Source organism: Pyxicephalus adspersus, chromosome 8 (assembly GCF_032062135.1).
Source record: "Pyxicephalus adspersus chromosome 8, UCB_Pads_2.0, whole genome shotgun sequence".
NCBI lineage: Eukaryota > Metazoa > Chordata > Amphibia > Anura > Pyxicephalidae > Pyxicephalus > Pyxicephalus adspersus.
The window spans coordinates 64238285-64259859 of NC_092865.1; the positions used below are offsets into that span (position 1 = coordinate 64238285).

The 21575-nt window shown below is 38.4% G+C and overlaps 1 protein-coding gene and 1 long non-coding RNA gene across 7 annotated transcripts in view; one reads left to right on the forward strand and one right to left on the reverse strand.

The window, feature by feature from the left end:
- The window catches only part of LOC140337291 (uncharacterized), a 66665-nt gene extending 65119 nt beyond the window's left edge, over positions 1-1546 (reverse strand). For 4 of the 6 annotated variants that reach the window (XR_011922018.1, XR_011922015.1, XR_011922017.1 and 1 more), the window contains exon 1: positions 1362-1546. This is a non-coding gene — a long non-coding RNA (uncharacterized lncRNA). The remainder of the gene's footprint in view (positions 1-1361) is intronic. The other 2 variants (XR_011922016.1, XR_011922014.1) reach the window with 1 other exon arrangement.
- Positions 1-21575, forward strand: part of FGD3 (FYVE, RhoGEF and PH domain containing 3) — a gene marked incomplete in the record, with an annotated part of 143346 nt that overhangs the window by 77732 nt on the left and 44039 nt on the right. Inside the window, 3 exon segments of the mRNA XM_072420961.1 lie at positions 3359-3517; positions 9092-9269; positions 11331-11907. Of these exon segments, the coding sequence (XP_072277062.1) occupies positions 3359-3517; positions 9092-9269; positions 11331-11907 (914 nt within the window).

Consider the following 21575-nt stretch of genomic DNA (forward strand, 5'->3'; position numbering starts at 1 on the left):
ATTTGTAGCCGTCTGAGTTAAATTTTAATGGTAATCTTTTTGCACAGGCTAACAATAATAATAACAATATTCTTCTATGAAAATCCAACCATTCAAGTCCATGCTTGGAGTAGCCAGGAAAAGTACAGCTGAGGGGGAGTGCTGGAAATGCCAGACGCGGCCAATGCAGAGCTAAATGTTATGAGTGGCCCGCCGCTGAAACTCCCTCTTCTTTGAAATAGCGCCGCTACTAAACATCCCGGCATTATTTGCGTCTATAAAACAGGCCAATGCGGGGCCACGCATAGGCAGAGAGCCTGCTGGTCTATAGATGCGAATGATGCCAGGAATTGTAGTAGGGGCGCTATTTCAATGCAGTGGCCAGCCAGCTGCAGTTTATATTTAGGATTCCTTTGGGGGCCAGATTTGGCCCCTGGGCCAAAGTTTGATACCCCTGGTCGAAAACATGTGACTCTCAGATCTTGTTCCCCATATAAAAGCAAATTTTGAATTCTGATTCTAATTCTAATTTAATCTAATCTGATTCTAATCTAATTTATCTTTGGGCTTTGGGCAAACAGAAAGTTTTGGACATGCATTAAAGATTGACCATTTTATGATGGTATTGGGGCAGTTTCTCCCTTGTGTGTGTGTATATGCTGCAACTGTTTGCCACTAGACTGCATTATATCAAGGCCTGTTCAATGCACACAAGGGGTAGAAATTAGCACAGGCTTCATTGCTGGTAATGCTGCAATGTGCAGTGCTAAGGGTTACAGTGCATTGCAATGAAGGTGCAATGCTGTGATATTTAAGCAAATTTAGGCCCGTGCATGTTACATCTTCCTGCCATACAATGGTGTGAGCAGACTCATCATATCTGTATATGGTTTGAAAAAAGGTATTTTATTTGAGGATAGTAAAGAAGAATGTGTCAGTGTATACAATATACATATATATATATATATATATATATATATATATATATATGTGTGTGTTATATTTTATTTCACAATCAAATAAAACTGTAGACTTCCAATGCAGTTAAGAGTTCTTTTTAATCATAAAATGAAGACATACTTTTGTAATGGGGATTAAGAATTGCATTAACTGTTTCTATTGAATGATTAGGGTTGTGGCTAGTTATCTTTTTATGAGCAGGATTGTAAACCCCATGCCTGTAGAATCCCAGGCTCAGAATGAGGTGTTCCCAAAACAATTGGCAATAATGAACCACACAAGGTAAAATAATAATCAAAAGCCAAGGGCAGGCAGACTGCATGCGTTTCAGTGAGAAGTTTAAACAACTATTATGTAGACATACTTTTATGTAATAAATGCCGGCTCATGCCCTCAAAAGTAAAAAATAGCATATTTCATACCTTACCCATACGGCTGAAGAAGAATGGCTTTCTAAGCCACAAGATAAACACTTGCATTTTTGCTGCAGGTCATGATGTGGCTCACATTCTTGTCATTTTGCAGAGGGAAGATTTAGAATCATGTCTCTTGATAGAGAGCAGTGTCCAGAGCAAACCACAAGGCTCTATATGAAAAGTTCATTGTATTATCCTTAAGGCAGCTCATTTCCCTCTGACCTAAATACCTCTCCCATTGTCTCATCAGTTTCCAGCTACTGGGCTAGCTGCTTGTAGAAGGTCATAACATCTCTGGTTAAAAACTGCATATTTTTATTTAACCCCCCTGAGCGAAGGGACACAGAGTTTTGGAAATAACTTTCTGGAACTAAACGGCTGCAGACAATTTGGAGATTGTTAAGGGGACTGAATAGTGTATTTTGGTAAGCACTTATTTTGAGTTACCGCAGTTGGAAACCTTGTCATATCATTAAACCTTTTTAAAAATCACTGAGAAATGGTACCCTAAAGTATGCTGGCAAACTGACACTTCTATGGTCCTTTGCTGCTCCCACTTCGGTTCTGTTAAATGATCCCATTTGCACTGCAGTGCAAGCAAGCACAGCGTACATGAGTGGCAACTCTACTGTCAATTTGGGAGCATTGCAGCAGTGTTGCCACTCCATCACAGAAACCTGCATTTGGTAGATTTCATTTCATGTATTGTTTATCATGTAAGTTTTTAAAGATAGGCCATGGTTTCAAAGCTGGGTACACACGTGCAACAACTGTCGTTGGAAAGGATCTTTCATGTTCCCTTCCAGCGACTAAGGACTGCACAATGCATGAACGAGTGCTGTACATACTGCATCGTTCTGCTCCATGGAGAGGGGAGGGGGAGAACGACAGAGTGGCACACTGCTGGGCACTCTCCCCCTTTACTTACATTAAGATCGTTTGTAGTCCGTGGATCCGCCAGGACGGTCGTTCGGACGATGGACGACGGGCGCTGAACACACGCCAGATTTTCGTCCGATATCAACATTTTCTATGTTGTTGTTTCCATAGATTTGAGAGGAAAACCTTCTTGTAGATCTACCTAGATTTACATGTGTATTACACATGCAAAGAAGGAATTGAATAATTTCTTTACACAAAAAAAGGAAACGATTGCTAGAAGTATACAATGCAGTCTGCACATCACTATATTGTCTGTAGATGGGACATAACCTGATGGGAATAATAAAATGCTAGAAACAGGCAGCCCCTATATTATTAATGATGATTCCAGACGAGGTCAGACTTAGGAGCAGCTACTTTAACAAGGTGGTAGGGGTGGCAGAAAAGCAGAGCCTTCAACCCATACCATTCACGTAGTTCAATCCTTGTGGGGGCACACCAGACAAGATTGTATATCCATCACTGGAGCATCAAAATCATACAAACTATGGTGTGCAAAGCAAATCCTCCCCTCTGCTAGGATCACCTTTGCAACATTGTTTTATTGGGGAAAATCAGAAGAAATTGCAGGAAGGGTGCTTGTCCTGGTCTCTAGACACTGTAGCCAAACTTATACAGAAGTTACCTGTTTCTGGCACTCTGTGACCTCCAATGATTACATGAGTGCACTGCAGTGTATATTTTATCATTAATAGATTTGGTAGGTTCAAACAGCTATGTGGGGCACATGTCATTCTTATTTTTCATTCCTTGTATGCAGGTACAGAATAGTCATGCACATTGAAAACTGTGCAATGTTTATACTGGTCTACGTCTGTGATGATCGCTCTCAAGGCACAATAAAAAAAATAGATATATTTGCAAAAATGCATAGAAATACTGGTTATCTCTAGGTCTTTCCAGATATTTGTAAATAGCTACTTTAAAAGTATAGCTAATTTGGAAGCGCTTGCCCCTGATATAATTGATCATCCAGACTACAAATGACCTATAGTTTTATTATAAACTCGCGCCACTTAATGAGCTGATGAAATGTTACATTTGTTTGTATTTCTTTGCAGGTTGTGGCTGTACAACTTTCCAAGTCAAGTGTCACATTGAATCAAGTCCATTCATTAAGACTCCACACGCTAGCCCAATACCATGTATTCAGCAAGCTGGAAAGAAGCCGCGGGCAAAAGCACTGCCAATCAGGAAGTCAAATCTAGAAAAACCTCAAGGTTGGTATTTAATATTTTTTGACATTTTTATTTGGCTAAAGCGTTGTTGTTTTTAAAAATAGACATTGAAGGCCAAAATATCACATACCGTAATTGCTTAAAAAAAAAAAAAAAAAAAAAAAAAAAAATATATATATATATATATATATATATATATATATATATATATATATATATATAGTATAAATGTATGTATTTATTGGTATTGGCAGAAGTAAATCAAGCATTAGACCAGGGTTTCTTGAACAATGAGCAGTTTGTGATTATCAGGTCAGATTATTAGGTATAAAAAATGTTTTTGGCTATCTGTAAGAATAAAGAAAAGCTGTTTTACTACACACTTTTTTAGCTCTGTGTACACAAAAATGAAAATGGCAGAGCTCAAGTCCATTTTATATTAGCAATGTCACTGCCTTAAATGAGTCACAATGGCTCAAAATTGATATGATTGAGAAACATTTGGGCATAATTAGGTTGACAAAGTACCAGAACCTGATGGATTACATCCATGTGTCCTCAAAGAGCTGAGCTTGGTTATTTCAAAGCCATTATTTCTAACTTTTAGAGACTCTAGTCGCTGTCATTGTACTAATGGATTGGCGTAAGGCCAATGTGGGTCCTATCTTCAAAAAGGGAGCAAAGTCATTACCAGGTAAGTACAGAGCGGTTAGTTTAACGTCAATAGTTGAATAGGTCCTAAAAAGTTTAAATAAAGAACCACATTGAGGAGTTTCTGCTAGAAAATATTAATATAAGTGATAGTCAACATGGCTTCAAGAAAGACCGAAGTTGTCAAACAAATTTACTATCTTTTTATGAGGAAGTAAGTAAACAGATAGACAGTGGAATAGCAGTGCAAGTTCGGGTCAATGGGTTTAGAAAAGACTGCATCCAGAGAGTTAGGATAGGATGTCTATAATCTATAAGCAGACCTGGATTTGATTGGGTAGCCAAATGGCAAATGACATTTAAAAATGGATAAATATAAAGTTATGCACTTGGGGGCTAACAGCATGCTTCATACTGTCTAGGGGGGATACGTTTGGGGGAGTCAGAAATGGAAAAGGATCTGGGGGTTCTGGTAGATCATAGACTTAATAACCGCATGCAATGCCAAGCTGCAATATCTAAAGCTAGCAAAGTACTTTCTTGTATTAAAAGAGGAATAGACTGAAATATGTTTGCTTCCTTAGTGGTTGAACTTGATAGATTTATTTTTTTTCCCAACCTAACCTACTATGTAACTATGTAAGGGTGGCATTCTGGTCCTACTGACCACCGCACTAATGTGCTGTGAGCTGTAAATATAGTAATTATAGAAGTAGTTCCCTGAAGACCTGAAAATTATTTCAAGGGTCCCCTATGTTATAAAGGTTGGAAATGACTGCATTAAACTAATACACCCATAAATAAACCTCCAAGTCCAAGCCTCACAGTCTGGCTATCGAGTAATATGTGGCCCCTAGGAATGGAGGATTGACCTCACCCAAAACTCTACAAAGCTTTAGAATACATGCCCATTGGTTCTTTATAATGCAATGTTCATGACTCACCTGTGATCAAGCTTTAGACCACCAGATTTGGGGGTAACACCTCCAAGGCTAGATTGCTTATCTGTATCTTCCTTACCAAGCTGCTTATGGGGGAGGCTAAGTAGGAGCACATATTGGTCCATAAGTCCTATTCTTTAGGAATCGATAGAGAATCCAGAGAGTATGCATGTGCCTGGCTAGGAAAATTTTGCTATAGAATTATGCCATAGAATATCCTTGGGAAGGGTGGAAAAAAATTGTAGGCGGGTGGCAGCCCTACCACCTAACTTATCTGTAAAAACACAAAAACAGCCTGGTGGTTACTGAAAAGTCCTGGGTAAAAGGGGCTGGGGAGAACACTGCAATTTCAATTATACCTCATGGGCCTAGCCTATGTTTCCCCTATCGTTATTACAAACATTGGTGCCTGACCAGGAATATTTTGACAAGACTAGTATTAAACTAGGAGGGGACTACAATATAATGTTATGGGTGGTAACGTTGAAGAGTCAATATAAATATTTAGGTTTCACAGACCCTTCTCTAAACCTCAACCTTATGAATGGGTCCCATTAGCTTAACGTAAGCACTTGGGGGCATCAGGCACCTTTGCATTCTACACAGCAGTGCCAGTCATCGCTAGTCACTACAGCACCCTCCAAACTCATGTACCTTTAGGAATGTACCCAGTTTACAGTTCCAACATACAAGTGGTGCAGTTATATTTAAACTACCCATTAACCTGAGACGAAGACAAAGAATGGGTGGTTTTAGCGAATCCTCATTTCCCTTTGTGCTCAGCATTACACAGGAAGTCTGGCAATTCTCAGAAGGGCTGCACTATCTAAAAGTATCTGTGGCCCTATGAGAGCCTGTCGGCTGCTCCAACTCACTGAGTTGTTTCTTGATATTGGTTACATTTGCTGTATCTTAATTGCTGCAACAGTGATTCTAGCATGTTCATTTTATCATATAAACAAATGTGCACGTGTGCTCATTATACTTCTGAGTTTGCTTCGTAAATTTGAGTCATTAAAGCAGTAAAGGAGTTACTGAGAACATAGCAAATATTGCAAAGGAGGAAGGAAGCCCGACAGTGGTTAGCCACAAATATAAAGAATAATGTGTGTATGTGTGGGAGGAAATACTAGTATGGCAGTCAACCTATGTGTACATTTCTGACACATCTTTAGGCATTATTTAAGGCATTTTAGCCTTTTTACATTAAACATATAAATAAATAATGAGCCTTATAAATGTTAATCACCTGTCTGTATTTTAACATATCCGTTCAGTGACCTTGGTGGTGTTGAGCAGTGACTTTATATGAGCTGTTTCTATATACAGTGGCATAGAACTATTAGTGATTGGGAAGGGAGGAAAAAAGATAAAAGTACCTATGGGTCACAGTTTGCAGCAGATATTTGTCTGCTGTTAATGATATTTTACTGATATTGTGTGTCATAAACTATTGTCCATGGTTTTCTTTAAACATCTTTTTTTCAAGTTTTCTTTCATTTTGTGTAGCATCTTATTGTTACTTATCCCATGGAGCATACAGCAACCTCACCTCTTAGATTGTAAGCTCTTTCCGACAAGGTCTCCTCCTCCTGTGTAATTGTCTGTCTTTCATTGGCAACCCCTTTTTATTGTACAACACTGCGTAATATGTTGGCGCTATATAAATACTGGTTAATAATAATAACCTATAATTATTATATAAAACCCGACGGTGAAAACAGTGGAGCATGCTTGTGTAATTTGTGTTGTCACAAAAAACTTGAAGGTTCCCATGACAGTGAAGGAGCACAATTGAAAGAAAATGACAGCATATTGCTTCCTAATATGTCATGGAGCAGTGGTCGGCAACCAGTGGTCCGCAAGAAAATGTAAGTGGTCTGCGGCTCTGGCCGGTGCGCAGGGCCAGGCCTACAAACCATTTCTCCTGTATCGATCGCTGGCTCAGGGCAGTGGGTGGGTTCTGGCATCATGACGTCAAGCTGGGGAAAGTTTCTTTCCCTTTGAGTGACACACCGCTCCTTGCACATGCACGGTCTGGAGTCCGTGCAATAAGTGGTCCGTGACGTCCAAAAGGATGGTGACCACTGGCATAGAGGACACAGAACTGTGTCAATATTTGAACAGAATCTTGTGCATCTAGGATATGGCCAACCATACACCTAAATATGCAGGCTGTAAGCCTTGCTGTGTGCCCACTTACTTCTGTGGCAGACGGCTTGGCTTGGTTTGGATACTAGCCATTCACTTTAACACATTCAGGACCCATGGGGCATTGTCTTTGCATTACAGGACCTTCGCAATTATCCATTTTTTGATATTGTGGGACATATTATCTCCTACTAACCAACTAGGGCATTCCACAGATGCAGTAGGATTTTTTTTTCTTCCTTTTCTTGGACATTTGTTTTTCTAATGATGTCAGAGTGTTTTTCAGCAGTTAATTGTGCAATATCTTCGTTTGACATCACTACTTTGTAAAGCTCTACAGTACATTACATGCATGTCTGTAGCCACTTTCACTTTTGCTAAGGAGCCTTTACAAAACATGTGCCCTCTATGCATCAATGTGTTCCTAGTTCTCACATATTAAAGTAAATAGGTATGTTTTACAATGGGGAAATGATGTAGGTCACTGTACTTGGAAAGTGTGAAGCAGCAAGCTGGCTGTGCCTTAGTACTAGGAGTATGCAAAAAGCAGAAGAAACCATGACAAAGAAATAAGCTTACTTATGTGCTACTTTTCCTTGTACTGTGTAGTTAAGGTTTTGAGAAGAGACAATACTTGTTAGCATTATTTTATATACTCAAGTATAAACCAATATATTTTTTTTACCTTTTAAGACAATATTAGTTAAAAGAATCGCAGTTTATACTGGTCACACCCATAGATGTTGCTGTGTTATCAAGTAATGGTATTTTGAAATTATTTAGGAGTTTGTTACACAAATCACATGAAGACACAGCTACTGATGGTCAACAACCCTGCACAAAGGATCATTTAGGAGCAAGTAACCAATAATAACCAACTCAAATGCACAAAATACTTGGACTTTTAAAAAAGAAGGGGTGAGATATACAAAGGAAGCCTATGTGATTTTAGTTTGTTCCTGTTTTTTTATTTAAATGTTTTAAAAAAAACATACAATTTATGTATTTATTCACATTATTTTACTGGCATTTTTATGAATTACTGATTTAAATGCTAGCAGTGATGGGCACATTTTGTGCCCTAGAGTTATACTCAAATCAAAGCATTTTCCTGTATTTTCAGGTACAAATAAGTGCCTTGTTTTAAAAGTAGACTGGTTTATATTTGAGTATATATAGTAACCATAGCAGAGACAAATCCTTTCCTTATCCTTGCCAAAGATGACTATGTTCTGTGTCATAGATGTGTAAATTTCAGAACTGGATGAAGAGACCTTTTATCCACATATTTATCTGTTTGTCTGGAGTTCATCTTTAACTACAGGGCTGTGTATTTTCATACTGTTATTCACTCTCTGAAGCCAGGACACAACATCAGCATGAGGTTATTTAATAGGCAGGACAACAGTTATCAGATCCTTAGAGGTTTCTTCTCTCAGCTTTAGATGTATTCTCTTTTAAGGAAAGTAAAGCCGAAAAGAGACATACATGAATCTTTTATAGGTAAACCTCTAACAAATATTGTACAAATAAATATTTATATTCTTTCAAAAGCCTAATGAAGATTAGCTTTCTTTAGTGTGGTTGTGTTCTAAGGCAGATACTTAAACATTTAAAGGGTGTTGTGTACTTTGTGCTGCATAGTCCATCAAGGACTTAAATCTCTGAGGAAGTACATTGGATAAGAGTCAGCTTAAAGGAACAAACATTGCAACAAACACTGCATTCAGAGCTGACTATTATTTATCGTTTACACAAGGGTGCTGTATCTATCATGTGTTATGATTAGAAATTAAATCAATTATAAAAATCTTTAAATCCTGGTAAAGACCCTTATATCTATTTACCTTCTCATGACATTCTGTTTTTTTAGTACCTCCTAAACCAGTCCATCTAATATCGGGAGGCCGGGAGAAGCCTGTCCAGAAAATTCCACCTGCTCCCTCGAGACCTCTTCCTTCTGCACCAAAAGTCACCAGGCGAGCGAGAGAGAGGATCCAGTGTGACAGATCAGACATCAGCGCTCTCATCCAGAAGTTTGAAAACATCAGGTAAATCTGCACTTTATACAGGCGAAACGCGTCAGTCCACGAGACCTGTTAATTACTTTTCATTCTTTGTATATGTTAGACTCTGGAAATCAATACATTCTGGATAACATAATATATTAAACTGGATTTTGTAAATATTCATGCCAAGTAAACTCTCCTCCATTTGCATCTTCATCCATACTCTGGCTTAAGTACTGTATTACTCTCATGTTTAAGTTAACGTTTTGAGGGGTTGGCATTGAACCGACTGATGGATGGGAACAGTGTCCCCTTCTCCCCTCCTCACTTCTTTCTTCTCCCGCTTCCCTTTTTGGACAAATCTGCAGCTTGGTGGACAGGACACTTTATCTTTAGTTTCTTTAAAAATATATATTGAGACACCCTGATTACCCGCTTTTGGCAGCAATGGTACCGTTTTTTACTCCACACATTCACCAGCTCAGAATGCACGTCAATTCTTGAACCATTCAGATATTCTACTTGGTACATCACTAAGATTTCTGACTCATAATCCATAGTTTTATTTATGGACTCCACTGGCTGATTTTTTTTTTTTGTTTGTTTAAAATGGTATGTGTTTCTCCCCCCCCCTTTTTGTGTCATGTTACCCTACTGGTTTTGCTTGTTTACTTGTCTCTGTATATTTGAAAAATTTAATAAAAACATTTTGAAAAAAAAAAAAAAATATATATATATATTGGTTATGGTGGAAAACTATATATTGGTTATGGTGGAAAACTATTATTTGGGTGTCTAGAAATAGGATGAGTCTCTTTTGCAGGAATACAGTTGCCTGTTGGCAAAATAAACTTTCCATGTTGGTCTTGTACCAGAAAGTAGTAGAAATCCAGTGGTGTTGCAACATACACACACACAGAAAAAACAATTTGTTTCAGCAGTGATTTTTGCGTCAACCACAAATGTTTTTGGTGAACATATTTTTCTTATTTTTCTATTACACCCAAGCCCTACAGAGACATTTACTGTATGTGTGTGTGTGTATGTATATATTTATATATATGTGTAAATATTTATATAATATATTATATAATTATAATATATAATTATATATTATAATTGTGGCACTATTATGGCAAACATTTCAAAATCAATAATGCTTCATTCTGGCATTACATAGGAAATGTGTCCAATGTATGAAGAGGAATTTATAAATGAAACATGCTTTTGCAATGTGCCCTAGAAACATGTCAAATGCCAGCAGGCCACATTTTCAATATGTTTTGCTATTATTCTGTGCTCATGATTGTTACTTAACCCTTAAGTAGCTGTTGTTATACATGACATGGTTATAAGGTGGAAAATGATCAATTTGCTAATTGCTGCACAGTGCAGTCCTGTGCCATTTAGGTTAGGACTGTAAAAATCATATACATTTAATGAGTTTTGTTCTCACTGGCCATGAGGTTGCAGTGCATTTACTGCTTCCTCTTGCCGCTGCCTCTCAGGAGACGCTACATGTAGATTTTTCCAGCAGCAGCTCCAAAGATAATGAATGGGGGTGGCAGTGGGCAATTCATGTACCGCTGGCTGCACAATTAGCAGACACTGACTTTACAAAGCAGCACTGCAGTGCAAGTGTTTGAGCATCAGAAAAGAAGCCAGCTGTGGGGAACCATGCGGGGCTGAGGTCTGAACCTTTCTATCTGTAGTCATTTTCTGTTATATGAAAAGCTTTAATTTCCGAGTGTAAAAGAGAAAACCCCAAATATACTTTAATTGTAGTGAAAACCACATCTCCAACTGTTCTCACGCTATCTTCTTCCAAAGATTGTGGCAAAGTCTTATTTAAATGCCATTCTAATATACTCACAATTCAAATGTCAATTGCATATACCCACCCCTGCTATACAAGGACTGTAATATATTGATAACATATCAAATTCAGGAACTTACACTTGTTTTAAAAAATTATGATGTAATGATTATAGAGTCATGTATGTGTGTCTTTTATATCTTCCTACAATTATTTATTTAGATTCTCCTTATCTTTTTAAACTTGTAATGCTCAAATAATTAAATCTATGCTTTGCCTTTTTTTAGACAACCTGCAAATCTTGTCAAGCACAATTGTCTTAATTCAAATCTCAAAATGGACCCTGGCTCAGGACCTTCCAAATGCCCTTGCCCATCAAAAAAAGATTCAGTGGTTGAGATTGGATTATCTGCTGATGAACTGACTGGTGCAGAGGATAATGAACCTATTTCCCACAATACAGACCTCTTAAGTCCTGATAATGTTAAGTTTAAGGAGCTAAGTATCACTGACATCAATAACTGTGGGGAAAGCTCATCCACACATCGAAATGGGGAAACAAGTAGGGACAATGGCAATGAGGAACTTACAGTAGATCAGAACGATAATGGTAAAATACCCAATCGAGATAGCGGTATCGACAGCCCTTCCTGCAGCGTGGTAGGGGAGGTGTTTTCAAATGAAGAGACTGTAGACCAGAGCAAACTTATGTTACCTGTAACCACACTGGAGATTAGTAACCGGACTTCTGTGGATCAGAAGAGGGATTCTACTCAGGATGAAGATAGTGACATGGATGAAGGAAGCAGTGAGGAACACGAAAGCACAGAATTGACAAAAACAGAGAGTATTGACACCACAAAGGTAGGTAGCTAAAAAGGACAACAAATCCATCAATGTTAGTTTGACTTGTTAATATGTTTCACCAATGTCTGCTGATAACTAATATATAGGCTTGTGTGAGTATGAATGTGAGGTTATAACGCCTGGTGCTACGTCACTACTATGTACTAAGGAACCACCTCCTGCAGTAGAAAGTGGATAGCAAAGTAGATAACAAAGTATTGCTTGCAAGAACTCTTCGCTGACTGCAAGACTATCATCTTGTTTTAAATAGTTTTTCTACGACATTTTCTATTACTTTTTTTGCCTGTAGTGGCATAGCTACATACCTATGGTCCCCAATGTGGAATTTGGACTATTATCCCCCCCTTTTAGTGGCAAATCTGCAACACCACTGATGGTATTCTAGCTACAGGTCTCTGGGCTCCAGTGTCACTTTTCACTATGCACCTAGCTTCTGCTTCTTCCAATAGGGAGCCCACCTTCACATCAGGAGTGCCTATCTACATTAAGAAATTTTACATCATTTAACAAAAAGCCAGGAACTAATCTGCCTCTAAGATCCCCTTCAGCTGTGCACAACCTCAGTGTGTGTGCTGGGGATGCAGAGAAAGTAAATCTCAGGCTGCACGGCTAAAGGGAAGCAGGGGATGCTGCTATTTCTTTTTTCTTCTTGCTGCTCCAAGTGCCATGTCTGGACAGAATAACCCGTGCGGGATACTGCGGTGGCACACAGCACAGGATCGCCGTCCAGATAAGCGTCTCCTAACATCTATAACCCCTGTTCATTACCTCAGTGACTTGCTAGCTTTTAATATGTTATTAATATATATTATATTATATATATATTTTTTACTGTTTTTCTATTCAAAAAGTTAAGTTATATGAGAGAGGCTTTTACATTCCAAAAAAACCCACCTTTGACATAACTGTATAGAAGGACTATTCATGCTGCCAAGATGACAGACATATAAGTATGTAACTTGCCCGACCTGTCAATATTCTTATGCACGAACATAAGATTTTAATGATGTCATATCAATCAATATTTGGATATATCTGAATCAATTGAAAATGATTCTTGCAGTATACCACATGTTTTTGCTGTAACATGTGCTCTGTGTTATGATCATTTTACCATTAAATCCAATAGAAATATTGATCGTAACACAAAAAGTGGTTTTGATTCCTATATGGTAAATAAAAATTTTTTGCTTAAATATAAAAAAAAAAAATTGTAAATACAATCATTATTTGAATTGTTTTCAACAAATTGATTTTGTTTGAATAATCAAGAATTTTGCATATTGCATGGCTTGCTCAAATCTCCAGGATGTATAAGATGATGACCTTAATTCCCACTTACCAGATGTTAGGCAAATTTTACATTTTTTGCTAGGATGTCTCTGCACATTTTAATTCTTTTGTTTTAACACAGCAGAGTTAAATGATGATTCCGTATCTTTACAAATTTAAATGAATAAATTGTCAACAAACTTTGGAAACTGCATAATTCTGCAGGAAATGAACCTTTAGGCCAGGTAACATTTACACAGAGCACCGTGAGCAGCCATAACACACATTGCTGGCTGACCTGTGCTGCTTTATGCATCATGACTGTGTAGATGTGAACCCAGCCTTTAGCTTTATTCAAGTTACTTGCCTAATATTGTCTTCAATCTGCTGCAGGCGGTACATAGTATTTGCTCTGTCTCCTCGCCCTCGGTCATCAGACTGCAGCATTTTAACCTTGCAGTAAATCACAAGGTGAGAGGCTGAAGCAAGGCCAGTCTGTATCTGACATGTGAACATAGCTATACCGGCACCAACATTTACATCATTATGTCATGATTGGGCCAACATTTCAGTCCAGGAAGTAGTAATTTACCATGGATAGCGCCTGATAAGAGATTGTGCCATTTTTTAAGGGAAAAGCAACTTGTCGGGGAGAGCTGTGATCTTTAAAACATCAAAAATATATTTGATGCCAAGTCCACCTAATGATTTCTCTTTTATAAATAACCCTGTAACAAAATTACAAAGCCTTCTTAGATCCAAGATCCATTTCCTTATAAATGAGTCCCTTGGCTGCCAAGATTGGTTCTTTAACGCAGTGTGATTAATAATAAATGGGCATCAACAGAGACAGGATTTAAGGGTGGAGTTGTAACACAATCTGAGAATAAATTAAAGTACAGTCTAACTGTCATGAGAAAGAATATGAATTGGGAGTTTTACTGACGGCATATTTGATTACCAAAATCGTAGAGGTGAATTGGAGTTAATTATGTGTTTTAGCAAACTAGTTTGCACTCTGAAAGTGTAATCTCTGTGTTGAATTCTTAGTCAAAAGGTCCTCCTAGAACCTACCAGTCTCCCTAAATTTTACTGAGAATGCCATGTACGTTATGACACTGGATGTATTCACTAAACCCAGAAAATGTACCATCATGTAGTATCATGTAGGATTTCATGTATGAAATCCTTGTATAATACAGTGCATAAATGTAATTATTTTATAGTAATTGTAAAAAGCAAATCTGTTCTTTGATTATTCACAGCAAATTACCTGGTTTACTATAAACCCCACTCCATACCCCAATCCCCAGCAGCATATACTTCCTTGTTTTCACCACAGATCCATTCAGTGCAGTGTTACTTGGAAATACCCGGGTCTAGAAAAGTATGTGACATGCCCACGAGAAAGTGATGGGTGAATTGGATCAGGTAATCCATATCCCTGTGCAGGCTACAATTCTATATTCTATACAAACTACAATTCTATACAAATAATACCTTGCACAGAGTTTTCATTCCTGTTGGTAGAGGAGTAAAATAAGGCTAAATCCTAAATATTAAATCTTATGCATCTGTGTACGTGGCCCTTCATGGGTGACGCACAGAGGCATAGTTTTTGGGCCTGCAGAGAGAACCAGAAGTACAGTGCAGAGTCTTCTTCTAGCACTTCTGACCTCTCAGCATTGCCCCTTTGCTTTAAAGCATACCTAAACTCAGAAATTTCACTTTACATAAAAGGCTAGACAACCCCTTTTTAAAAGGGTAATTCTCGGTCCCCCCTCACGCATCCCAAGAGGCTCTTGGGTGCTCCTTCTGCGCATGCCCGAGCAGGGTTCTCCCCATGCCCTTTTAGCTGGGCGCACCACGCTGCACTTTTCAGCACCCACCCGGCAGTTTTTGGGTGGTTACTAAAAAGTTTGGTCACAATACAGGGGCTGCCACCCACCTACAATTTCTTCCCACCTGGCTTAAAAAAATTTCTGGGTTGAGCAGTGCCTAGCATCTCAGGCATGCACAGAAGGAGGCTTTTCATGAAAAAAGTCACGTAGGAAAGATGATGCCTCACAACGGGTCGGCTCGGGGACGGATGCCGGGACGACGCAGGACCTGACAGAAGACACCTCCGGATGGATCGGACTGCCCTGCGGGATCAAAGGTAAGTGTATTTTTTTTTGTTTTAGCCAGTTTTCAGTTTAGTTTCCCTTTAAATTTAATAGAATCTTGTGACTATTATTTAATAGAATGTGACTATTATGCACATACCAACTTACATTGATTTTTATTGTATGCCCTAACATAAATGCTCATTCACAGGAGGGTGTAGAAGCCAACATTTTTGTGTGTATGTATGTATGTAAGTACTAAGGCATATTTACAGCCTACACTCTATTACTGACCCTCATGCAGGCAAATTCATGATTATTATAATTATTCCCTACTGTTGGAATACTTTTACTAAGTAAATAAACAGAAACTTGCACTGACTCCGGAGTACTGCTAATCACAATAAAATACAACTTACTAACATAATTGACATTCTTTTCAATTAAAAAGGTTTTTGCAAATGTTAAGCCATTGCAAGTCTCCTCAAATGTGAAGTATTTTTAGAAAATTAGGATAGATCTTTAGACTTGAGCCAGCAGTTTGTTAATCAATAGTCATTAACACTGTACATTCATAGAAGGGGTTGCTGCTAATTGTAAGACACTTACAGAGTAAATAGCAGATTAGCATAATTACTAGTAAGGAAAGGCCAATGCAGTAACCTTTGAATTTACAGTCTGGCGAGCAAAACCACAGGGGAATAATTCTGTGTTCCTATTTGCTTATTCCAGTGTTTCATTCTTGTTTTGTTTTATTTGGGCACATATGCACAGGCGCTAGATGCAGAATTATTGGTTCTGTGTTTGACAATGTCTAGGTCAGCGTTTCCTAAAATGTTACCATGGAGGAAAAAAAAATGTTCAAGTTTTAGGGAACCCCTCCTAAAAATGATACAGCTCATGGTGCATTTGTGCAATCAGTAAATAAAAGTGTATGGCAAAGTACAAAGCATTGGTCAGACCACATCTGGAATATGCAGTCCAATTTTGTGCCCCAGTTCATAAAAAGGAAATTGGAATTGGAGAGAGTGCAGAGAAGGTCAACTAAACTAATAAAAGGAATGGAGGAGCTCGGCTATGAGGAGAGATTAGCTGAACTGAATCTATTCTCCCTTGAGAAGAGACGTATAAGGTGGGATATGATCACCCTGTATAAATATATAAATGGTCCATATAGAGAACTTTCTTCCCGATTATTCACTTTGGGATCATTACAATGCACAAGAGGGCACTCTTTGCGTCTGGAGGAAAAGAAGTTTAAGCTCCTGATAAGGAAGGGATTCTTCACTGTAAGGTCTGTGAAAATGTGGAATCGGCTCCCTCAGGAAGTAGTTTCAGCAACTACTATACATTGGTTTAAGAAAAAGCTGGATGATTTCTAGAAGCCCAGAATATAACTGGGGATTAAGGCCGGGTATTAGGTAAAAATAACAGAGACTGTTGATCCAGGGAACATCCCGATTGCCTCATGGAATCAGGAAGGAAATTTTTTCCCCTGTTGGAGCAGATTTTACCAGGCTTTTTTTGCCTCCTTAGGATCAATTATGTCTTATAGGGTTTTATATCTGGGATATGTTTATTTCCCAAGTGGTTGATCATGATGGACTTATGTCTTTTTTCAACCTGACCCACTATGTAACTATATAATTCTTATAATATTTGACAGCCAGACTGGATCATATTTTAACACCCCCGCCCCACTTCTGTAGAAAATTTTGGTGGTCCGCAGCTCTGGGTGGTTTAGCCCATTGATGGTTGGGCTGGACTGGGCATTCTTCCAATAACCTCTCCAATGCAATTTTACAACATTTTTAGATTTTGACTTTGAGATGGGAAACAAAAGGAAAATCCTACAAGCTGGAACAATGATAGCAATCCAAAAATCTGTCAGGGGTTTTACCCATTTGTTCTTAAAACAGCTAAAAACATTCACTGTAGGTGGTATTTTAGGCAAAACTGTTTTTGTTTTGTATACAGCAGAAGTATTTCATGCCCTACAAGCTATTTGCTCATCGTATAACCTGTCAAGGAGATTTCCCCTCTCCCTGGTCTTTGCATGATAGCCAGAGCTGTGCTTACAGGTGCACTCCTTATTCTTTTCCCCAGCACTCTATCCACTCATATTTCTGTGCTCGTTGGCTGTCTTCTTGATTCACTATAGTGAATGTTTTTAAAGTAGGAGGAACCAAGAATTGTATATATTGGCCATACTCTGGCTGTCATGGAGGTCCCCCTGTTGGGAGGTCATAGTCTATGAATTAGTTACGACAGGTTGGTGAAGTTTAAGCATGGAAATGGTTTACATTGTAGGGCTTGTCTATGTTTCTGTTACTATTAAGAAAAACATAACACAAAGTTATATATTTTACATCTAATAACACTTCTGCTGCTTGTTATCTACTGGTCATTAACTCCGTTAAGGCCCTATTATCATGAGTAGGGGCATGTACATGGGCATAGCAAATAACTGTCAATTTACAAACAGCATTTGCATTATATTTAAAAATAATTAAATTAACTACTTAATACTGATGCTAAGTCAGAGCTGGATCACCCATAAGTCAAACTAAGCAGGAGCCAAAGGCCTGGGCATGTCCAGAGGGCCCAGCTACAATATTCATGACAGTAATCCAGGGGATATCGCCAATTGGTCAAAGCTTTGCACCGGCCCCAAGAGAGGATGCACCAAATATTTTGCAAGTAAGGACAGTACAAATGGGGTGGCAAACCTACTACCGTACCTTGTACAGCGCTTAATTTGTTCTCAGTGCTTCTCTGCCCAAAGCCATATGTTGTCAATTTTTGTTAAAATGTGAAGAAATAGTTCAAGTGTTCAAGAAAATAAAAATCTTTGTATTTAGATACTGCACACCTCAAGTTAATGGTTTTACTATGCAAATAATTATTGCCTTGGTTAAACGAGCAGATAGCTTAGTGGCATAGCTGAGAAATAATATTTTACTGATCTGCCTAGAGATGTACAGATACCCTATGGGCTGTTGTAGGTTTTTGTACACATTATCTTTGTTTCCTGGATCCAGTTTGATAGATCTGTGTCTGTGGTTCTCACTTGTAGAAAACTGCTAGATTTATTATCTTAGCTTTCTAAGTCAAAGTTCCTCTTTAAAGTTGACTGAAATGCTAGTTTTTGCAAGTTTTTTCTCCATTTCTCCTTGCCTTTAGTCAAGTACACTTACTCAATAACTTCCCCTTCACGTAATTCAAAAGCCAAATACGCTGTTAGAATGCATGTATGTAAACTCTCTTAGCTACCAAAATATTTGTAATTCTGTTTATCTGCTCCTAAGTTTTATTAATGGGAAGTATTTTTTTACACTACTCTTCAGATCCTGCAATTGTGAATCTTGCTCTGTTACTTCAGTTTCTGCAGTTGCTTACAATATTGTATATGGATATGGTACAGTAACATGTTCCTTTTCTTAAAGCCCATCTGTACCACAATTTTTAAAGGTTCATCAGCAGGGGAATAAAACAATAAAGCCTTTTCATCACTTCTCCTGTCCCCAGCAGGAATTTCATTCCATCAATAGAGGTCCTCAGTCCAGTGGGCGTCATTCAGCCAGGAAGACTGAGGACATCCTGTGAATACAAGCTGCCATAGTTCCACCCCTGAGGTGCCCTGCTCTTATAGTGTTATGCTTCAGAGAATGGTGCTCATATTTTTTGAACCATCTAATCTATTGGATGTAGCCCAGTATTAGTTGCATGATTTGTAGTGGTGAGGAATTTTATTGGCCAGTGGTTGGGTGGAACTACCCCTGACACCACTCAATGGTAATGTTTACTGTCGCTTGTAAGCATTGAACAATAGGTTACACTTTCTAGGCAATAATGTTGCTGTTTGATCACTTACAAAATTTAGGAACTTTTTTAGGTTTTAAAAACTGGGTAAAGTTAAGGCCCTCTTTTATTTATTGATTTGTACTACCTGTGGCCATGTTTTGGCCATTCGCCTCCTTCAACTCCATATACTTGTGACCACTGTAAAGGTAAAGGGTAAATTCAAAATTTTAGAGTTGTCCATAGAACAGACCTAGGCAGGAATCTTCCAATGGTAACACGTATTCCAGAACAGGTGTCTAAGTGGGTAATTCCTCTCTATTTGGGAGATTTCTACTAACTTATTCTTGCATCTGTCTGAAAGAAACTGAAGGAGAATTTCTCCATTGGTGCACAGATAGCAAATAACTTGGCTGAAGTTTTATCCCTTCCCTATTTCTTTCAACATGTAAAATGTCTGACTTCAGTGTGACAAAGTCTTCATTGTTTGTTATAGAGGATGTACCGTATGTAAGATTATTTTTCATTAGCTTACTCTAGCATGTTCAATCTTAAAAGCAATATAAATGGAACCATATGACTAAGATAAAGGCAAAAATATTGGCCATTTTTTCATGTGAACAGCATTATTTCACACTGGTATAAATAAGTCATGTTCAATATCTGGATGAACCCAACAACATCCTTCCAAAATGTGTTTATTATTTCAGTAGATATTTGTCTGTTAAATGAAAAATGAAAAACAATTGTACAAGCTGCTACAGACCTCTGAATATGACATTCCACCCACTTGTTTTGCAGTGCACAGAAGCCCAGAAGCTGTTTAATATTGCAAATGAGCTGCTCCACACTGAAGAAGCCTATGTAAAAAGGCTACATCTCCTTGATCAGGTACAATACTATTATTGTAATATTGTTAATCCAAAATGGGCATTGCTGTGGGTGCAGTAATACCATCCATCTGGCTGCAGTTTCTGAGAAAGGACTGGAAACAAATTTATGTTGTTGTATAGTCATGAGTATATTACACATTTTTCTACATTTAATACTGTATTTATAGACAGGGACAGTTTTAGACAAAATGGGACACTAGGCAAATAGGAAGAGGGGACCCGACGGCACCCACTGCACATCATTCAGTTCCCATCCCTGCCATTATGTCATTTGGAGCCCTGGAGAAGTTAGGCACCATGGGCTATTGCTCAGTTTACCGTACCCTTGGCGTTCTAGATTTGCATTTTTTAATTATTGTCTCCTAAATCAGAATTTAAAGGTGCCTCTTGTCAGCCGCAATGCTTATTTCCTGCCATTCCAATAACGGACTTGAAATTCAGTTACTTAGACTGGTGGGAGGATGTAGGAGGGTTTGCAGACAACAGATTTAGCTGCTGACATTTGAGTGACAGAGAGGTCAAGCAGTATTATGTGAAAAGCATCTCATTATTTAGCCTTTATCCTTTTATTTATATGATTGTGTCAATTTGACAGAGAGTATGAGATAACAGGAACATTGCTTTTCTCTTCTGGCAGTTTATTTACAACAATTAGCAATGAATATGTGTTTAGTAAAACATGTAAATTATTTATTGCAAATATCCAAGCTGGATAATAGAACTGAAGTGTTGAAAATAAATCGAACCCCAAACAAAGACAAAAATGTGAGAGCAATTTAGAGGCAGTTCAGGGCAGATAACATTAGCACCCAGTATGTTTCTGGGCTAACAAAATTCTTTAGGCCTTGGAGCAGTAAAGAGAAGCTAATTCAGAATGATCTTTCTTTGAGATACAAAGGGCAGCAGCAGGACACTTTTATGCTGTCCGTTTTTCATTCTCCGCTCCTCGGTGGGCTACTGCCCTTCATATCATTAAAACCTTAGATGCCCCCTGATCTACTGCCACTCCCATCCAAACCCTTTAAATTTGCTCTTTACCCCAGTTAACAGAGCGAGTAGGGAAGGTCTTATGGCTACTTATGTATTTCTTCAGTTCATATTACATCAACATATTCAAAAGCTTAAAATCATATGCTCACATCCAACAAAAGCTGACTTTATAGTTGTTCAGTATGTAGTGCAAGGGCCAGCCTGGCTGGATTGAAATGAAATAATCTTCATATTGACCCCAAGGATGCGTACAAAGGTGCAATAATTGTCAGTGGAAAGGATCTTTCACGATCCCTTTCAACGACAAATGACTGAATGAACATGTACATACAGCACCGTTCTGCTCTAGGGAGGGGGGAGAACGACAGAGTGGCACCCTGCTGTGCTCTCTCCTGCTCAATTTCATTACAATTGTTCCTCGTCCGTCGTCCATAGATCCGCCAGGATGGTCGTTCCGATGATGAGCGCTGTACACGCCAGATTCTTGTCCAATATCAGTCCTGAGGCGATTATCGGGCGAGAATCATCTGACGTGTGTACCTAGCTTAACACTTTATAAACTGTTGGTACATCTAAATGAGACTGTACAGAAATACTATCAGGC